Here is a 21583-nt window from a genome sequence, read left to right on the forward strand (position 1 = left end):
GTTAAAGTGCATGTTTTCACTACAAACCATATTACTTCAGTAGCTCTTTTTCTTTCTTAGTTTATAGGTGGGAACTTTTGCCTGAGAATTCAGACTACTATCATGCCAGGTTTATAAGTAAAGTTTCTCAGTTATTAATGAAGGGTGACCTATGTTTCTAGTTCTGCAGCCTGTGTTTTGCAAGAACTGCCATTTTATTATGAGCAAAGTTACTCAGGGTAGCCTTCATCAAACTTGATTTCTGGGATAATATCTTGTTCTCAAGAAATAATGAACATTTTTGCCATGGTCCTTTCTGGGCCCAGGTCACAAAACAACAGCACACGAGTCATAATCTGCCATAGAACAGTAATCCAAACGTGGTGGTTTGGTGCTGCATCTTTTTTGCTGTCACTTTTCTGAAATGCCTTTGGCACTTGTAATGCAACCGTCTCTGCCTTGTAAAAGCCTTTTGTGATATATAAAGTATGTACTGTGCAAAACAGAATAGCAACATGGATTTAATCTGTTTCTGTATTTAAATCTGTTAAACAAATACTTCCTTTTCAGGATGTGGATATGAACAGCATATGCTAATACAAGTGTTTTGGGGAAACTGTGCGTTTAAAACTTGTACTCAGGCTAACGTGCTTGGATTATGTATAAACTGCTAAAGCCATTGTGCTTCACTTTGCCATGTCTGTAATGTGGATATCCTTGCTCATCTGATTCTGAAGCAAGAAGGAAGAAGCAGAGGTTTTGGTTTGGTAGATTGCTCGTTCAGTGCCAGCAAATACTTAATTGTCTGCTGGAAAGTACACTGAAATAACACTTGTTTAGAGCTTGCAAACTCTCAGTAGATGTGAATAGCTCACTTAACACCAGCTACTCAGTGGAGAATTGAAGCTGTGTGCCAGTGTGTGTTAATACAAGCTGCCTAATGTGCAAGTGCTGCCCCTTGATCTCAGTGGATCTCTGTTTGATCTGCAGTTTAGTATAATTCAAAGTGACATGAGAGAGAGCTGCTCTGCTCCATTTTAAGTTATTAAAACCCACATTTTCCTTAGACTGAATGGTGAAGTGTGTGATGCATTCAGAATAGGATTGTTCGTCAGAAGTGAGTAGATGTTAGGGAGGCTCTTCCCCAGACTGACCACATGATAAAAGGTATTTATAGGCAGTGTTGGTCCACTGGGCTGATGTCCAGACTGGAGACAAGAGTTTGCAAGTTTTTAACTGTAACTTCCTCTGAACTTAGAGCTATCTCTGAGGGCAGGTGCAGGGAGATGCACCGATTGCCCCATTCCTGGCTGGCCTGATGCAAGTGCCATCATTTCAGCACCACCTAGGCTCTGCACCTCAGCAGAAGTTTTCAAGTGGTGGTGAAGGTCACCAGGAGGTTGCCAAAGCAAAGCCTTGTAGAAGAACTGAGAGATGATCTGTAAGCCTGAGAGCTATTGCCGAATTTAATTTTGAATTTAATTTCAGCTGCCCTCTGCCAAAAGGAATGCTCTTCTGATGACCTCAAATAATGCTTTTTTAAATTAGTTTCTGTTACTTGAAATGAAGCAAGAAATTGATCAAAATTCTTCTGCAAAAAAGATAACGTGTGTTGTTTAGGTGATTGAGTTGAAATCTGTTTTCTTTGAATAATGCCAACTTTCCTGTTTGTCAAACCCAGACGATGCATAGTTGGGTGGGTGAGGATTTGCCAGCTAGGACAACTACAGCCTCCTCAGGGCCTGGTGAAGGAAACTTGGAAGAGAAATGTAAACAGGTAGACTGAAAGCCTTGTGCACTAATCACACTAATTGTGTTTGCAGTCTCAACTCAACTGTCTAGCTGTGTAAAGAGACCTGGACTGGGAGCCTGAAAAAAGCGTGTCTGTCTGAAGTAATTTTTTGCTTTGATGTGTTTTTCTGTTAACTCTCCTGTTGTAGTTCCTCATAAAGGATCAGGGTGCAAAGTCCCCGTCTTTTATAGGGTACCAGTGTTGGGAACCCATCACCAAGAGGTGTTTGAGTAACTTGGAAACTGCCTTCATGTAGCTCAGGCAGCTGTCTGCTTATTCTGCTTGGTCCACTGGAGCAGCAGCAGCAGCAAACATAAGAAACTTTTGTTAACCTTAGGTCACTGACCACATTTCCTTTTTAAAATCAGTGGATTTTTCTGCTTAGCCTTGATCTGTTTGCTTAATAAACCCAAAAGATTTCAAAGACATTTTGTAATTCAACCAAGTTGAAAAAGTTCCAGATTTTGATAAATCTGATTATCATCTACCATCTAGGTAAAAACAAATACCAGATACTGCTGAAGCATTTGTGTCCCTTTAGCAGCTGACACTGTTGGACAGCAGGAATTGCAGTGACCTAAGTGTGAAACTTTTGGAGCTGCTACTGGCTTGTGGAATCTGATCTCTCACTGCATTGTGATAAGGAAAATAATTAAATAAAGTTGTATAAGCAAGCCTTTGCAAATGATTCAAGAACCTGACACTGAGCCAGACCCCCTCTCTAGCATAGTCAGACTCTGAAGTGACTGGAGTTTCTCCAGCTGAAGCCAGAAGAGAATGGCTTCATTAAGATTAGATAATCTGTAGGGTCTACGTTATATGTCACTAAAGGAGATGGATTAGTGTTCCGTACTAGTGGTACAGGGACAAAAAGGCAAGGGAAAATTCAGATAGGACTTTCTTCAGACCATATATCATCAAGCATGAGTGTTGCATGGAGAATGTTTGTACATTGTGTACAGAAAAAAGGTTTTTATTGCTTGTTATATTTATTTACTCTGACAGTAATCGAATGAAGCAAGATTTTCAGAAGGCGTCCAGAAATTCTGAGATTATGGAAATGTCTCTGGTTTGTCATAAGCTGAAAATCCACAGATTTAAAAGTCTTAAAAACATTATCTGTGGAAGATGTCCTTTGATTAGGTAAAAATATGCTAGATAAGTGAAATTTAGAGGACTATCAAGTGGGTCCAGATCTAACTATTATGGCAGATGTGGAAATGCTGCTCCTGATGCTCTTCATTACTGAAATAAAATTACTTGTGTTAGAGGCATTAAGGAGTGAAACTTAAAGCATGTTACAAATGTGATTTCAAGCTAGCATGAGCCTTCCAGCTTTTGAGGCCAGTAAGTAACAATGTTGATCTTATGGTGGCAGGGACCAAGATTGTTGTGTATTAAATATTAAGTAGGAAATTATGGGCACGCTTTCAAATAATGACTGCCTGAAATAAACCTGGAAGTGCTGTTGCATGTCTCAGGACAATTTAGAAAGAACACAGACAGGGTTTTACCTATGTAAACTCCAGTGTTGCCTTTGAGACCTTTACTGGAGCACCACTCTCAGGATGTTGTGGTCCTTGGCTTTATTTCAAAAGACATAAGCTCTAGGTCTGTTTTCTTTGAGGCCACAGAAGATTGCGAGCATTGGGAGCTACTGTAAAGCACTTCATTCAAAGCCCAGTGACTATTTACAGGTGACAGGAAACTGCTGAAGAGCACTGGGTATACAGAATTCTGGCATACACTCCTAAAGACAAAGAGGGAAGGCAGACATTGTTCTGTTTTTATTAAAGCCAAAATGCAAAAGTGGAACAAAACTGTAGTGACCTCTGAGACCTGAAACTTCTCTCAGCTACTCCTGTAGGACAGTGTCTGCTATTGGTGTTTGTGATGGAGCTTTGCTGAAGGTTTCGCTCAGATCTGTGAGATGCATCTCGAACATCTCTGTTGGGCAGCTCCTGACTTACCAGTTGATAACTCCAGATATTCTAGTCTCTAAGCAGTCTCTCAATCTCCGAACCTTGTTGATCAATTTTTGTGGGGTTTGATTTGGGGTGTTTTTGGTTTTGTTGTTTTGGTTTCTTTTTATGTCAATGAATGTCAGACCTGGTTTTTTGCATGTCCACTCCTAACTGCCGTTCACCAGTGGGAATGTACGTTGGCATGGCTTGTCACTTTGCGTTCACTTCAGCTTGCTGTTCTTGTTCGGAGATCTCTTGTGTGCAGTAATATTTTTGTTGCAGAAAATACTGGGCTGGTGAAAGCTTAAAAGTTCTTGGATCAAAATGGACAGAAATACACTTCCTTGTTGGATACCAGGCAGGCTTCATGGCAGAATTGTCCAAAACTTCAGGTCAGAGGAGAGTAGACGATGGAGTTGAGAAAGCCATGGGGAAAACTCTTCCCACTTCTTTCATCCTTACATCTTTAGAATGGAGTGAATAATCACATACTGTGTTTCTGTTCAAGTCAGTGAGAGTTTTGGCAGGAGAAGGCAGCGTGATCCGTCTGGAATGAAGTCTGAAGACCTGTTGTTTGCTGCAGTCCTTGGAAGCCTGCTGAGTGTTGTGGGCCTTGGTTCCTTTGTTGGCCATATGAAAAGGATGATACTTACCAAACTTTCATGGATGGGAAATGTTTTTATTTACAAAGCTGTGCTAGTTGCTGCTGAGGGCAGAAGAAACAGTATAGCCTGAATTGCAGTTTGCACACTGAAACAATGAGGTACTGTGATTCCCCTCCACTATGAAGGGTGCTTGTGTACCGAAGTTCATCACCTGTGGAGAATTCCACTCCATATGGAATTGCAGATACAATTAATTATGGCAACTTTGGAAGCACATTATTTACTAAAAAATACTTCTTTAAAGTGGTGAGAACAATGAATGTACATTTATCCCCACAGCAGTGAATTACATCTGTACCCTTTTCAAGGTTATTTTTCATTTTTAGGAGATTTTAGGAAGTTACTGAAAGGGTCAAACCCAAATATATGCTCTTCCTAAGCAAATGTGTATGCTTTTCCAGGATAGGAGCATGTGTAGCTTTGCTGCTTAACTTTGTGAGCCCAAGCCACTGCTTTGTGTTCAGATATGTATTCTGGAAGTTGATGTGTCAATGGCTACACCCTCCCTTGGAGAAGGTGCTGCTGGCAGACTGTCAGAGGTCCTTCACCATTGCTTCATTTTTATTGTTCTTTTTATCAATGTTTGTATAGTTTCAAAGTAAAGTCAGGGAAAAACCCCTCAGAACTGATGCAACCACACAGGTTAGATGCTGCTGGGGAAGTCTAGTTAAGAACATGTGATGTTAATTACTTTTTCAGGTCTGCACAGTGTGATTTATTCTGCTTCCATTCCCATTTGGTTCCATTGTCTTAGTTCAGGATCTGCAGAGCTGTATGTTTGCTAATGGATATGGGGAGATCCTGTTCTGGCAGGAGTTCTCTGAGGCACATTAAGCAAATCCTGCCTCGTAAAATAAATGGTAGAATTATCAATTGTTTCAGGGGTACCTCGATTTCACTTACAAAATTTAGGAAACTTGGTTTAGCCTGTCCATAGTCGAGGGGATGTTGGTTGTCACCATCCTCCTAAATCTTCCACTTCAGATGGAGTCTTTTATTGCTGAAACAGCCTGAGTGGTCAAGACTTACAAGGAGAGGTAGATTATCTGATGAAACAAACTTGGGATCCTCAGGAAGAGAAGAGGTTGGGTGGAAAGAGAACTCATCCCATTCACACATAAAATAAAAGGCACGGGAATGACAAATTGCAGTCCTAGAGTCTTCGTACTTGTTTGAACTTCTAGTTTTGTTTTCAGTAAATCTGTGCAGTAACTTGTTCAGTTGAAATGTGTGCTGGACCAGACTATGGTAAGAGTTTCTCACTAGCTGTGAATAGCTGTACTCTACACAGCTGGGAGAATAATGACATAAACGCAGAAACGTATTTAAGCTTTAAGAACGAAAACGAACTTTTGCTGTTAGTAATTTGTTATGATCTATCACAAAGAACATTGCAAAGATTTGTCTGGTAGAGGAGTCTTTCTTTTTGAATGAAACACACATCATTTACTGTAAGGATCACTACCAGGAGAATGCATGCCCTTTTCAAAGAACAAAAACTGATGGTCTCTTTTTTCTTCTTCTTTTCAGGCAGCACAAATAGTCCTGATTTCTCTCTTTGAATTGAACACTCCTGAGTTTACCATGTTACTTGGTGCCTTGCCAAAAACATTCCAGGATGGTGCTACCAAGCTCCTGCACAACCACCTCAAGAACTCCAGTAACACCAGTGTGGTGAGAGGCCCTTGTCCTTGCAAACAGCAGAGCCCCAAAGACAGCAGCTCATTGATAAGCTGTTGCACATGTTCAGTTTGAATTATCTGTAACTGTTGTCTTGAAGCAATATGGCAAGAGAGGCTTTTGTTTGATGTTGCTTTTAATAGGGACCATTAAAATAAAAATCCCTCAGTTATTTTAAAATTTAATATAGTCCTAACCAGAAGAAATTAAAAAATGACTGAGAAGTGCATTAAAATTGGTGGGGTTTGTGCTTTCAAGTTGGTGGTGCTTTTGAAAGTCCTGCCAGTAATGACTTTTTGGCTAAAACAGATCTTGATACCACAGATTTTGTGGGCTTATGATTATTATTGAGATCAATTTAATAGCAGTTATACTGTCTGTTAAGAAACTTGCAGGGTGTCTAAGGTGACCTACAAGGTCACCTCAGTCTATGCCTATTACCTTATGTTTTGTTTTTATATGAAGCTCTTACGTATTTTTATTTCACTGAAGGTACGCGTTAGTAGATTTAAATAGGAATTTTCTTTCCCTTCCCAGAGCAGCAAGGATTAGGGAATTTTTTGTCTTTTGAATGTGGAAATCTTGTGAACTTGCTGGAATTTGAACCCTCCTATCTTTGCATTTCCACAGGGCTAAGTAGAAATTAGTGTAAGCTAGAACTGCAGCATTAGGCTTCCAGGCAAATGGTCTGGTTTCTCTAATACTTTTGACTCCGTGAAAAGTGTCAGAATTGAGAGCAATTTCTACTAATTTTTCTGTGGTATAGAAGATTGTGCAGGCCAGTGGAAAAATGGCAAGTTAGACTGCTTACTTGTGCTCCTAACAAGCATAATCAGAATGCTTTAGACAATGTGGAAAATAGCTGTGTAATTAAAACACTAAATTGCCAGGGTAATGGTGAGCATACTTTGGAGCCTTGCAAATCGTGTTTGAGAAGCTGGATTGACGAACCATTTCTCTGGCAATATTTGCAGGCCATACATGTTGTGTATTTAAATTGCAGGTCCTGTGGGTTGTAGAGAAGTGCACACACACTGTCTTTATCCTCAGAGTCATACCTTCAGGAGCATATTAATGACTACATGAACCACGGCTGCACATTTTAAGGTCAAGAGGTGTAATCCAAACTGCACTAAGCTTGTCTAGGGCAAACAGAGGCACTGTTTGGACCTGTTGTTGTACTTCTGCCTGTGCATTGCAACACGTTGCTAATCCCTGTCTTCCTGCTTCTGTCTCAGGGTTCCCCCAGCAATACGCTTGGTCGGACTCCTTCCCGGCACTCCAGCAGCAGAACCAGCCCCTTAACTTCACCTACCAACTGTTCCCATGGTGGACTGTCTCCAAGGTAATGTGGCAGGCTAATTAAACCCCTTGCAAAATACTAAAGGATTTCAACACCGAGTGTGCGCTTGCAGAATATGAGTCACTTTGCAAGCAAAAACAAGGCAATGAGTTTACAGTAGATTTCTGCAAAGAAGCAGTGTTTGAACATGATAATATGTGGCTGGTGATTGAGTTCAGTGTTCCAGTCCTCGTGCTGTCTGTGTAATCTTAATGCCTTTTCTTATCACATTAGTTTTCTTTCATGGCCTTCTTCAGAATTACATTTGTGGGTGATAAAGGTAATATTAATGGGCAGCATTAGAAATAGGATCCTGTTGAGATTGCATATGTCATTGCATAAAGTCTGTGATGACTCTCAGAACAAGAGTTTCAGATTGGGACTATTTTTTAGGTGTGGACGTAGGTGTAACCAGTAATTCTTAGGTGTAATCAGTAAATCAGTAATTCTTTGGACTACAGTAAAGGGCTTGTGCTGCTGAGAGAAGTGCTGTATCTGCTGTTCCCCTCTTATTCTTTGTGAGGATGCAGGACAAGCAGAGGTGGTGACTGTGTTTCAGTGACGAGTACCTCCCATTATTGCTCACCTGGCTCCTCACCAGCAGAGCAGTGGCCTGGTCTTTTGGGCAGCAGGTCTGTTGCAACCAGATGTTTTGCTGAAACTGCAGGTGCTTCCCTAGAATATATTGATCCACCCCAAAATCTTGTATTCAGCCAGCATGGACTCTTGGCTGCTGGAAATGTGGATGTTTTGCAGCATTAAAGCTTAGAGCAGGGGAGATGACGTTGTAAACAGTATGTTCTGGGACCACAGAAATATTGGAGGAAAGTAGCAAGTTGTTGCCTGGACAAGCTCTGGTTCATGCTGGAAAAGCTTAAATTCTGCTGCCCTTGTCTGCCTGTGCTCTTCATGACAGGTTGTGGAAGAAACACACGGAACCATGCTGGGTGAGGACTGCAGTTCATAGTGCAGTATAGCAGCTTACATTGAAATCTGTTTATCTACCCTTGTTACCTGCAGAACTCTCTCTGAAGGGATGCTTAGACATGTGAATTCCAGTGTGTCAGGAAAAGTACAGGCCTTTAGCATTTAATGAATAATGATACTAATTCCAGCAACATAGGAATCATTGGGGTTTCCTGAGAAAATTTTGGGTATCTAAATACGTCTTTGTGACTTCTAAATCTGCTGTAATTCAAAACTAAACCAAGAGTTTGCAAGCCAAAGCTGAGTTGCCTATTATGAGTTTTTTCCACAAAGGTTTCATTAACAAATTAAGTGGTAGAGTTTCAGGGGAATGGTTCCAACTATGTTGCTTCTTTTTTGACTAGCTTGAGCATTGTTGCCCTGCTGATTTCTGTCATGGGAAATTGTTAACTGTGTCTCCCTGTGGTTATGTTGTGGTTTTGTTGCCATGTTTGCATGTGGCACTTATTTTATAATTCCACAACCTTTTACCATGCTTTTTGGGTTTTACCATTGGGACACAATTGTTTATTGCCACTTCACTCACTGTTTTCTGTTTGTCTTTGTTTTCTTCTCACCTCTTGATGTCAGGCAGGCAAATATCAAAGTATTGATTAAAGCTTCCAGTGTACATTGTTGCTGTTGCTTTCTAGCGCATTAGGTTTAGAAACTGAAGGGTTTTTTTCTATATGTGATTTGTTCTCAAGGACTAGTTTGAGAGGGCACATAATTCCAGAGCATTCTGCCAGGGATACAGGAATTTCCTTTAGAAAACCATCATTCCTTCCATTTTTTTATAGAGTTCTTGGAGGTGTTTAAAAACATTGGTGTCTTTTCGAGAAGTGTGTCCTGCTTCCTTGATGGATTTAGTTATTCAAGAGTGATGTTTGAAAGTTGCCCTTCAGTGATAGGTAAAGGTGGAAGCTGCTATGAAAGCCTTTTAAAATATTTGGGAGGGAGAAGCTGTATTCTTTTGTGGTGAGTGCCCTCTGAGATGTAACAGTACCTGCAGATTTTTGCCATTTGTAGAAAGGGCAGTGGCAAGTACTGCAAATCAGGGGCAGTAGCTTCTGATGCTCTGTTGGGCTGCAGCCTTCTTGAAAATGTCTTGTGCAGCACAGTTTGGGCATGGTCCTGACTTAATGGGAGAATTTAGCTCTGCTAGTCCTTCTTTCAGAGAAGAGGCTTTGAAAGATGTGCTGACAGATTGTGGTAAGGAGGGTATGCTGCACTATTGCATTCTTTGGTAGAGGTGCCTCAGTGTCACGTTTCCATTTCAAAGGCTTGTCGTTTGCTGTTCATTGCTGTGAAATGTCACTTTTCTCTACAAACTGGGAACGTAAGCATGCCCAAGTCATTTTGGTAGCAGTGTAAGGGGATAAAGGTTCCCAGTTTCTTTGTGTAGCTCTCCTCCAAAAGTGGGCTTGGCTTTGCATTTTCCTGGGGCCTGCTGCCAAAGGTTTGTAGTCAGGCTGTGTATCCCCGTTGCCTCCTGGGGTGCTCTGTGTGCAGGTCCTGCTGACCTCGTCCCTGCCCATGTCTTGTGCAGGCAGCCTGAGTGTAGTCAGTGGAAGGATTATCTCCAGTTCTTAATGCCAGCTTTGGTTTTGAAGGTTATGCTTTCCTTGTTTTGGGGGGTTTTTTTGGGTTTTCTTTTGGTTCACAGATTGGAGTCAAATCCAGAGGCATACGTGTCTTTGGAGCTGGGATATGTGTAGAAAGGATGTTTGGGTCCTGTAGGAATATGAAAATGCTGCTAAGCATAGCTGCTCTCCCATTTTACTAATGGTTTGTGGGCAATATCCTCAACATTAGTCAGCAAGGTTTCATTGATACAGATTTACTGTTTAATGTATGTATTCCAGTTGACTGATTTTTTGGGAGTTGTGTGTGTGTATTATGTGTATGTGTATTTGGGCTCTCTGGATAGATTTTGAATGTTTTGGTTGAAGTGGGCTCTGCAAACAGCTGATTTGCCTATCCAGATGGTAACATCTGCTTAAGTATCCCCTGAAGTCTTCAGAGGGTAACATGCTTTCAGGGTCTTGGACAGAATCCTTTCTCCTGCCTCATTTACTCCCTCCAGTTCTTCTTCATGGTCACAGTAACATATCCACTACAACTGTGAGTTACCTCTGCATTTGTATCTGTTGGTTTTTTTTTTTTTCTTTAACAGTTTTCGTTTTTTGGTGAGAGGAGTTATGTATGAAAGATGTGCTTTCTGAAAAAGAAAAAAAGGAAGGGCACTTGGGAAGACTGAAAATAATAGGAAAAACCCCCCAGACTTCAGACTGGAAGAGAAAAATGTTTCCTAAACAAAGCATAGATAAATGGCTCAGATTTCTGTTGGACAGAGAAAATCTTCTGAGATTTGATAAATTATGTTATAGTACAAAAAGAAAAAAGCTAAGTTGTGAAGTCTTTTGGTGTTAGAATAATGTTCTGAATGGTAAATCGACTTCTTCAAACTTCAATATTACATTCAGGTTGCGAATTTTCACCTAGAATTTTGTAGGAGTAATTGAAGGAATGTCAAATGAATACATTTGGAATGAGTTTCTGCCATTATTGGTAGCCCAGAAGCCTGTGCTTATTTTTGATTATTAAAAAAAAAATCAACAAAAATCACCCAAAATTAAAAAATCCATTTAGTCTTTCAAAGATCTTTAGAGGAAATGCATGAGAATTAAAGGGTACAATTTTATCTGGCTCTGTAAGTAACAACATGCTTGCTGTTTCACCAATAATAATAAATACCATTAAAACCCAAATTTGACACTTCTAAGTGTTAGATTGGGCAAGTGGAGGAGTGGAAACAGAATTTAAAATAAGCCACCCACTTTATACAACAAGGACAAGCCTGCATTGTTTGGTGGTCCGTGTTCAGGTAGGTGAGACCCGAGCTGTGAGAATTCTGATCAGCACTCTGGGAGTCTGGGGTATTTCCTTGATAATACTGACATGTAACAGCTGTGGGATTTGATTGCTGGTTACTGAGTGAAATTATTGACACTGCTCTTCAGAGGAGTTTTTTAACCGGCTTTGCTGCTGTTTGCACTGGAGCAATTCTTGACTTGTTTGTCACTTCTGATGTGAAAGTATCTTTCACTTGCCTATATACAAATACAACTATCCAAGACTGTGTGCTGAAATGTAATAGAAACAAAGTGGTGTTGTGAATACTCCACCAGCTCAAGCATCTCTTCTCATTTAGAAGGTGATTTTGAAAATCCATGTACTGCAGTGGGAAATGGACAAAAGCACAGGTTAGACAAATTGACACAGGAATGGATGTCATGACCCAAAGGCTCAGGGTCATACAGTAAATTAAAGAGGCCTTAAGGAGTGATCTGAATCAGCTCTGAGGCTGGTTTCACCCAGGCTTTCCAGCTTTGTCTGCTGAGACCTGGGCCAAGTCCCCGTGATCCATTTACACTCTGGACTGACTTTCACTTGCTGCGTATTTGGGTTCAGTTTGAATCTGGTGAAACAGGATCTGTTAAGCCCTGCCAAGGTTTTCTGTTTGTGTAGGGCCTGTCTTCAGGCTTTTCTAGAGGCACCAGGAGACAAACTTTACAAGGTACCTTCAGGTGTCTAATTAAAAAAAAAAATCCATTTTTCATTTCTTCCAGGGAAATCCCGTTGCTTAGAAATACCTGCTTAGAGTTTGAATACACGTGTGGCCAGGGGTTGTTTGCGTAGAACATGAAAAATGGAGTTGTTTATAGAGGCTATATCCATTTGTAAAATCTACTGGTTAGTACAAGCAGGGACTGGATTTTTTGTGAATCATATTATGTTAGGAATAAAAATGGAAATGAATAATAAAGGCCAAAACAAAGACTTGTGAGGCTCAATGGAGTATTCTTGTTTAATTTTGTTTCTATTAATTTTTTTCTCTCTCCAAGGCAGCATGACAGCACTAAGCCACTCAGATTATAGTTTCTTTTTTTTTTTTTTTCCCCTCCCTCTCCTTTCTCTGTTTTTTCTCTCTTTTATTTCTCCTCTGGTCACGGCAGTCGGCTCTGGGGTTGGAGTGCAGATGGGCTGTCGAAGCACCCCCCTCCCCTTTCTCAGCCTAACTCCATCCCCACTGCTCCTTCCCACAAGACTTTCAGACGCTCTTACTCTCCCAGGTAACAAGCTACCTGTTAAACCAACTTGTCGGAGGTGTCACAGTATTATTTACCTTTCACACCACGGGATTTGTTCAAATGTGGGACTTGCAGAGGCTTTGGTTGGAAAAGGAAAAGAGATGATGATGGCTTTCAGAGAGCAGGGTTGATGGGCAGCCACTTGCTCACTGCCGGGGGAAGGTGCAGCATGCAAGTGGGGATGAAAAAAAGTGGATTTTTCCAGACTCTTGCGCCCACTCAAGAAGATGGCAGGGAAGATGTTTCACAGTCAGTTTCCAATGCAGAGCACAGTTGCTGAGCACTTTTGGCAGGCACTGGTTACAGTACCAGGAGCAAGATTTTTTGATTTGGCTGCAGTGTGCACGTGGCACTCGTACGCCTCCAGATGGACACATAGAGTTCAGGAATGTCTCACACAGAACTCTCCTAGTATTATGTGATTGTGGAACATCTTGGTAATCTCTAGTATTGAAATTAAAATTGTCCTTACCTTGCAAGATTTTGAGTTTATCAATTGCAATTTCGACATCTGTTCCTCTTCCTGTGCCCTCACATTTTGTTCCAGTCTGCATACAGCTCTTGGATCAATATACTGGGCTAAAGCTATATGTTGGTTTTCAGGAAAAAAACCAACCTGAATACAAATTTAATTTGTCAGATCTCTTGTTAAATTCCTTGGATTTTTTTAGGTTTAAACCCTGGCAATAGGCCATTTTAAAATGTGTTTTCTCCTGACTTATGTCTGTTACCTGAGGAGGAACTATATATAGTCTTTCCTTAAAGCAAAAGGTCCTAATGAAAAACTATTGAAAGAGAAGCAAAGAAATTGTTCTTGAAGGGCTCAAAATTTGAGAACCTGTGACATCTAAGAGAGAAAGAAGAACACAGTAGTGGGTACCTCTGTGAATACCTGCAGAATTAAAAGCTTTAAATTAATGTTCTGACTATGCTGGGACACTGTGGAGATATCTATGGAGGAGATCCCTGTTGATTTTTGGAATAAAACTAGTTGAAAGTATTTTTTCTGACTTTTATCTGACACCAGATAATAAGGTTTGAAATAATGTAACATACATTCCAACCCAGAGCCTAAAAGTGCAAGGACATGAGTTACTGTGTACTGCTTGAAGACACTAAACTGTAGATTACTTACACATAGTTTGGATTGGAAACTGAATAACTATTTATGGAAGTAAAATGTATTTCATGCCAGACTGGAAAACTGCCAAATTGTATCTTGATAAACTTATAGACAGCTGCATTGGTTTTGTGCAGCAGATGGAAAATAATGTTGTGACATCCCTAAATACTGCTCATCTCTATTCACTTCTTATTCATCCTGTGCCTTTCCTCTAGTTTTCTGCATGGGTCATAATTTTTTTTCCCTTTTGTGCCTGATTTCTTTTTTTCTTTCCTGAAAGGTGAGTGTAGTTCCATTTTACTTTTATTCCCTCCATTGTGTTGTCTGTGAAGTATCCCAGTGCACATACTGTCAGTAGAGACGTGATCACATTGTAGAATTTTCATTCATGTAGAGCACAGCCATAACGTGACCTCCTACACAGGCTTACTCCTGACATATGAAATCACTGGATTCTTCTGATTTGTATTCAAGTGTGGGTTTGTGCTTTGAAAAATGCATCAGATTGGTGGCTCGGAGAAAAAGCTGTAGCCCTTTAGCACTGAAGAGTCTGTATTCTAATTGTTCTTTGCTAAGAGTGTAGGGCAAAATTCATCCCTGAGGAAAGAAGTGATGATTTCGGCAGATTTATTGTCAGTATCATATTTGTGATGATTTCTTGGTTTTTCTGCCATGGATTTAATTGTGTGTCCTTTGGTAAGTCGTGTCATCTCTTGGTGTGAGTACACAGGTACAGTCACGTGTACCTTTTCAAATGGTGGTTTTGTTGCCCACTTAAAAGTTGTATGGAAAACTCTTTAAGATCAATGAATTTAATGTGCTTGATCTCAAAATTTATATTTTTGAGATCCTGTGAAACAAAGATTTTTCTATTCCTGACTGGTGCTTCTAAGGAACCTAAGAACTGTCTTGCCTTCTGTCTGGAAAGCCATCTTTTTGTCTGAAAAACGTTAAATACTTCTGTAGGTTTATGAACAGCTTTTGTTTCCTGATCTTAGTCTGTTAAGTGATTTCTCATTCTCCTTGGCCTGCCAGACACTGTCTGGGGAGTTGTTCTTTGGTTTCTTTGCCAAAATATATGGTGCTGATGCTTGTGTGAGAGTAGTGCGAACACGTTGCTCGGGAGCCAGGGATTATGGCTATTTTCAGGGTGTTAATCTCAAAGGAATTGGGCAGCCAATCTTAGCCTCTGTCTGAAGTTCCCAAGTTTCTTCCAGAAAAAAAACCACAAAAACTGTGGTTCTAGATATTTAGTAGATATTTGATAGCCTTCTTTTGGTTCCATTGAAAAGAACAGTTGTGTACCCAGAATTCAGAAGGGATTTTCTTGTTTGTTTGTTTGGGTTTTCCCCCCCACCCACCTCATAGGGAATCTTTCTTTTGTGGAAAAGGAACACAACTCAGTTCAGCCATCTGCCTCCAAGCCCATCCTGTCATTCCTCCCAAAATGTTATGAAATAGTAATTCACCACTGTAGGGAGCCACTTCTTGCCATTTATTGACAAACAACTTGATGTAAATGTCTGATTCAGTCGATTTGCTTCTGGCTCTACTGAGATCTGAGACTCCGCCAGAAATTGTTCTCTCTTGCTGGATCTATTAATTTAGTGATTGTCGTGCAAACTCAGCTTCTCCTAGATAGAGTAAAACCCTGCCAATAATGCTTTTTTTATTTTCTTGAAGCTTGTGGGAACTTCTCTTTAGCCAGATCTTTTAATATCATCTCCCCTTGCACGCAAGGCAGTTTATCATGGGACTGAATTTTGGATAACTACTCAAGGAATCCCAAAACTTTTGAGGATTTATGTTGCTGAGAAGTTTTCTGAGGAACAGATAGACTGCAAGAAAGTGTCAGATTTGAGTGACAGAATTCCCAAACCTAGGCCAAATACTGAAATGCTTTTTTTTATCCAGGTGCTGTGCAAGTGAGTTAGGTTTTATTGCTTTATAAATTAAAATGGGCCATGTTAGACTAAGGTTTTATGTCAAGTTACATTTTCCTTTCCATTTAAATCTGTCACAGTTTCATATATTATTAAACTTAAATTTCACTGATTTCATTTCCACCAGCTGTCACAACCCTTTGAGTTCTCATAGTGATTGACTCCATTTTCCTTTTTAAATTACACCCCTGCCACACTGGGGATAAGGGTTTTTGATTTACAGAAGGTAGCTCTTACGGCTCTTACACACTTAACTGAGTGTAAGAAACAGTGGACCTGTTTTCCCTTCACTTACAGCAATGTGTTCACCTTGTTTTAGTCCCATTTGAGGGGCAACTCAGACCTGAACTCTGCTTTGATTCCATCCATGTTGTGTTACGAGTCACTGTTAGAAAGGATACTCCAAACCGTCTGTCTCCAGCTTGGTTTTGTTAAGTCAGAAGCGGATTCCAATTTCATTTGTAACATTTCATATACGTTTGGTCTTTAGTATGCTGGATTATGACACGGAGAACCTAAACTCTGATGAAATCTACAGCTCTCTTCGTGGAGTCACAGAAGCGATTGAGAAATTTAGTTTCCGTAGTCAAGAGGACCTGAATGAGCCGATCAAACGCGATGGAAAGAAAGACTGTGACATTGTAAGTATCCCACTGACTAATGTCCCCAGGCAGATGAAATTTTAAAACTTTGTGATCAAGCCTGTGAGTGGATTGCTAGTGTACAAAATCCAGTTATTCCTGCTGTATTCTTACGGGCGTCTTCTTATTGGTTGTTAACTTCTTATACCTTAATTATGGGGTTTCACTGACTGTTTCCCTTGGCTCCCTTTGAACTCTGGCCTCCTGTGGAATGTGCTCACTGGGTTTCTGTGCGAGTCCCATGAAGGATGGAAGCAGTGCTAGTGTTCCTCAGGCTCAGCGTGGCTCAGTGAAGGCTTTTGCCATGGAATGTGTTTAGTCAGGTCTGTAATGGGAAATGTTAGTTCTTAAAATGCATGGATGGTTTTCTTCACAGGTTTAGGACCTGTGATCCCTCCAAGTGCACAGCCCATATGGTATCTTATGCTGCAAGAGTGGTTACAGAAACTGTGATCATGAGATATTTTTGAGCACGTGTAGTTGTGTGAAAGAAAGAGGTAGTAATCAAAGTTCTACTAAAGTATTATGTATAACTAATACATGTAAATAATTCTGTGCCTTTTCCTATTGGTGGGTGAACTCCAAAAAATGCTACACTTTCCGTACAAAATCAAACATACCTTTTTTCCCTCTGTTTGATTCCCCCAGGGGTCTCGAGACGGTGGCCTTGCTCTCCCTAGTGGTGATGTCCGTGGAAGCAGTGACGTTGTGGAAGGTGGAAGGATGGCACTGGATAACAAAACCTCTCTCCTGAACACCCAGCCTCCGCGCACCTTTTCAGGGCCCCGTGCTCGGGAGTACAACCCCTATCCTTACGCTGACACCATTAACACTTACGACAAGACTGCCCTGAAGGAAGCAGTGTTCGATGACGACATGGATCAGCTCCGGGATGGTTTGTATCAGCTCACCTCGGGACCCTGCAGGCAGCTCGCTGCCTTCCTGCTGCATTTGTGAATGGGCAGTGCCCTCAGATACGTGCCTGCCTGTGCATGTGTGGTGTATTACATTGCATCTGAGTGGAGGCTTGGTATGAAATACCCTTTGTTCTCGTGTCCCAGCAGAACCTCATCTGTGGCTGTTGAGAAAAAATGTTATACTGCGGTTTTGATTCTTGTTTGCCTGGGGTTTCCTGCAAACTACTCCCTTAAGCATCCACGTGCATCTGTAGGGACACTGCTTTGGGACCTTCCCGTGTTCGTGGCTGAAATGCCTCACTCAACAGCTTGTTGTTATTGAGCGTTTGACTTCATTTAATTGCAATTACACATCAGCTTTATTCTTCTGCAGTACACTGATGAGTCACTGTACTTTAATCTGAAGGTCGTACACGTGATCAGTAGTTTTGGGTGTGCATGTCGGGGAAAAACCGCAGCAGTTCTCATCTTGTAGAAGTAATTGTTGGAACTGGAGGAAATCCAGTTGTCATCTCTTCCTGGTTTGTTACAAGCCATGTGCAGATGCATGAGCCGTGCTATGAACTCGGGTTGAATTATGGGCTAATCAGATTCTGTTGCCTGCTTGACTGAGGCCACCTGGAATTTGATGCAGTTTTGGGGGGGGGGCCCTTGGTACGTGAACCTTATTCTGTAGAGGGTGAGCAGTCTTGGCACCTTTGATTTTTTTTCCCCCATTTCTCCAAATGATTTGCTGCCATTTGTCCTAGAAGTACCCATTGACCATTCGGATTTGGTGGCTGATCTTCTGAAAGAGCTCTCCAACCACAACGAGCGGGTGGAGGAGCGGAAAGGAGCTCTCCTGGAATTGCTAAAGATCACAAGGGAAGATAATCTTGGAGTTTGGGAGGAACATTTCAAAACCATTCTGCTCTTGCTGCTGGAAACGCTTGGAGACAAAGATGTGAGATGTAGATTTTGTCTTAATTCTCCTTTGTACATTGCTTTATCTTGGGTAATAATTCCTACACACCAGTTTAAATGAAACCTGCCACTCATCAGTGATACTGCACTGCTCATTTTTACTTTGGAAGGTTGACAACTCTAGTTTTCACTCTGTTCAGTGATGAGTTTTAAGTTACTCCAAAATGTCCCAATTTTTCCACCGCCGTCCAGTGTTAGTAATAAATAGCTAGGAAATTACTAAAATCAGAAAAGAAGTTCTCATCTAGTAAAAAACTGTCAAGACTTCAGTTATTCTCTTCAGAGTTAGGATGAAATTACAAACTCTTAGGTGTAATATAGCTGAGTTTATTCCCAGGAAAGAGAATAAAGGAATTATAGAGTAACTTTTTTTTGTTTTTCCTGTGTGGTATAAAGACACAGGGTATTAGATCTCATGGGATGGGTCTCCATCTCTTGTAAAAATGTTGTCAAGAACAAGCTGCTTTTATAGGGGATCTTGTTTTGAAATGTTAAAAAAACCTGTGTTATTATCACAGCTTTATGTTTGGTAGTTGATCAAAGTGGTAATTTACAGGCTGGGCTTTTTTCCATTTAGGGATATTTGTTCAGCTTGCAGCATAATGATATTTGGTAAAGGCTCAACACCCCACTGCACCCTGACATCAGAGCCATGCTCCATCGTTACATTATTGAGGCTTCAAAGCACTCACAGTTCTTTTTTTATTTGTTTCATCTTATTCGAAAGTCTATTGTATTTCTTATACTCCTTGTAAAATATATCTCATGCTCTCAGAAATGTTAATTCTGAAGCAGGGTAGGTGGCTGACATTTTCTCAGTCGTTGTTTTTAGTTTAAGCATGAACTGGTCTAGTTCTACATGTTTAATGATAGCACCATCACACAAGTATCAGAAGGTCCAGTGACTTTGTCATAAGTACATGTGAATTGTGCTACCGTATGAATTTTGCAGATAAATGGCAAACCACATATTTTAAAGGCAGAGGATGAAGTAAAGTATGTATTCCTCTGCTGAAATAATGAAATCTATTTGGAGTGGCCACAGGTCAAAAATTTAATGTAAGTTATGAAACTGAAACAGGTGTTATAAATCCCTTCTGCTCATGGCCTTGGGATGTGAAGGATGAAGAGATAGGTCAGTGTTGACTACAGTAACTTAAATCCCTGAAAGTAATTTCCATAGGAGTTACAGGAAGAGTCAGTTTTACTGCTTTAGTACATGAGAAACAGCTTTGTGGCATGGGTGGAGCTCAGTTTGATATCTGCCAAGCTGAGGAAAAGAGGAAAGGCAAAACATACGTGATCTGCCCTTCTTTGTAGATTCATGTAACGCAGATGTCCTCCTGTGAGTACAAATTTGTACTTCATTGCCAAAAGAACATGGAATTTAGGAAAGCAGTCATTCTGATTCTTGTATATGTGAGAACGGTCATTTTCTGTGGCTTTTTGTGCAAGAGCAAGCAAGGAGCCCAATTCCGAGTTTCTTTACGTGGGTTCCACCGCTCGCTCCACTGGAGCTGGTGGCGTAGGGAGCCGTGTGAATTTCTGGTAAGCTGCGAGAATTCACTTCAGAGTACGAGTTTGAGAAGCAGCTTTTTCTAATCTTTTTCTAATATCTGTTTTTCTCGGCGCAGCATTCGATAAGAGCCCTGGCACTGCGGGTGCTGAGGGAGATCCTACGGAACCAGCCGGCGAGGTTCAAGAACTACGCGGAGCTGACTATCATGAAAACACTGGAAGCGCATAAGGATTCCCACAAGGAGGTGAGTGAGCCTCTCAGCCTCTGGGAAAGCAGTATGGACCTGCTGAAGAAATGTAGGACCTGTGAGACTTAACAGGAGAACGTGTTGAGCCATCTTGACAGTGGAGCAAATCAGTATGAAGTGTCCCAAGTATGAAGAGACAAGATTTTTACATGCTCAAACAGTGAGGGGAAAAAGTGGAGATTGTCAGAGCTCTTTATGTGGACTTGGAGCTGTCTGGAGTGGTATGCCACTGTTTGTTAATTTCCCTGCTCATTCTGGGAGAGGTTGAGACACTGTAGGAAGAAAGTGCATGTTTAATTACTTTTTAGAGCATGCTGGGGGCACCGTGCTGCCTCTGTGTGTACAGGTAAGAATACAAGACATACTGGAGAACACAAAGGCCGTGTTCAAGCAGAATTGTGTGTGAAAACTGATGGGTGAAACTGGGCCGTGCTGGAAAATTGGGAACTGGTGAGTAACAGGAGAAAATGGACAAAAGAGGCCATGCTGCAGCAACAGAGGAAGAAGCAAAGGGAAGGGTGAATTGCATTTTCCTTTTTGTGAGAGAACTCGTGTACAAAACTCAAAGTATTCTGAAGTGAAGCAGGAATAAAGGGACATGATAACATTTTAAAGCAGATCAATATAAATTACATTTAAAGTTAATCTTTGTAGATCAGTTTCCAAGTTGGATCTTTTAATCTACCTTGTGCATGCTGAAAGTTTGAACTAAATCTTCTGGAAAGTGCTGCCAGAATTTCCCTGTTGGTCTGTGGTTGTTTTGTTACCAAAGTCCGTTGTTTAAAATCTAAGGCATTTATTCTTCTCCATAACAGGATTATTCTAAATTAGCAGTTTTAGGCATCTCTGAAGATATTTGGCCTTGAAAAGATTATTAAAATAGAGCAGACTGCTCCAGAGCATTGGGTGACTGACATGAGGTTATTTTAACCGTGGGTAGCAGAAACTGTACTGTTTGAAAATCAAAACAGCAAAACAGAAAACACTCTCAGGGAAAGAAAATAACAGTCTGGATTTCCCTAAAATGCAAAAGTAGAAAATATTTAATGTTTTAGTGAATGAGGGCTGCCCTACTCTGCCTGCCTTCCTCTTCTTGATTTAGAGCTTTTGCACCCCTGTCATTTTCAGTTCAGAGTAGTAAGAAGCAGTTGTAAATTGATTTTCTGATAAAGTAGTCAGACAAAACATTATGTTCTGAAGGAGTGCCTTTTATTGGCAAGTTTTCCTGCTTGCATGCTTCTCAGCTCACCTTGACTCAGAGCCCTTTGTATTGCTTGGCTGAGAATCCTCCAGAAGTAATGTTTCTAGCAGGACCTTTCCAGATTGTCCCTGGCATCGTTTTTAATGCCCCTTGGAATTCACTCTCCTTGTGGGACTGGTGGGTTTTACAGAAATCAAGACAGATATTGAAATGCTTTATGCCTCTGTAATTCTTGTGCTGTGGAAAAGTTCTTTAGGATTTGCATGAGGCGCCTCCTAGTGAAAAGCAGAGGGAGATAAACCAGGAATGAGAGGTGGGAGTTCTGGCACTTATTTATAGAATAATTGAGCTGTACTGTGCTCAGCAAGTAGCTGCTGTGCTGCACATAGTGTGGCTTTGATTTGCCACGGTTTTGCACAGCATCTTTATAGTGAGACATCAGCTGCTACAGTGGGACCTTTGGGTGACAGCTGTCACTGCAGGACAC

At 40.9% G+C, this 21583-nt stretch overlaps 1 protein-coding gene across 5 annotated transcripts in view; it reads left to right on the top strand.

Annotated features, from left to right (window-relative positions):
• Positions 1 to 21583, top strand: part of CLASP1 (cytoplasmic linker associated protein 1) — a 170592-nt gene that overhangs the window by 132284 nt on the left and 16725 nt on the right. For 2 of the 5 annotated variants that reach the window (XM_058421334.1, XM_058421335.1), the window contains 7 exons: positions 5931 to 6074; positions 7319 to 7425; positions 12408 to 12524; positions 16099 to 16249; positions 16898 to 17144; positions 17916 to 18109; positions 19764 to 19892. In XM_058421334.1, coding sequence (XP_058277317.1) covers positions 5931 to 6074; positions 7319 to 7425; positions 12408 to 12524; positions 16099 to 16249; positions 16898 to 17144; positions 17916 to 18109; positions 19764 to 19892 — 1089 coding nt within the window. The remainder of the gene's footprint in view (positions 1 to 5930; positions 6075 to 7318; positions 7426 to 12407; positions 12525 to 16098; positions 16250 to 16897; positions 17145 to 17915; positions 18110 to 19763; positions 19893 to 21583) is intronic. The other 3 variants (XM_058421337.1, XM_058421338.1, XM_058421336.1) reach the window with 2 other exon arrangements.

This window comes from Hirundo rustica, chromosome 7, assembly GCF_015227805.2.
Source record: "Hirundo rustica isolate bHirRus1 chromosome 7, bHirRus1.pri.v3, whole genome shotgun sequence".
Lineage (NCBI taxonomy): Eukaryota > Metazoa > Chordata > Aves > Passeriformes > Hirundinidae > Hirundo > Hirundo rustica.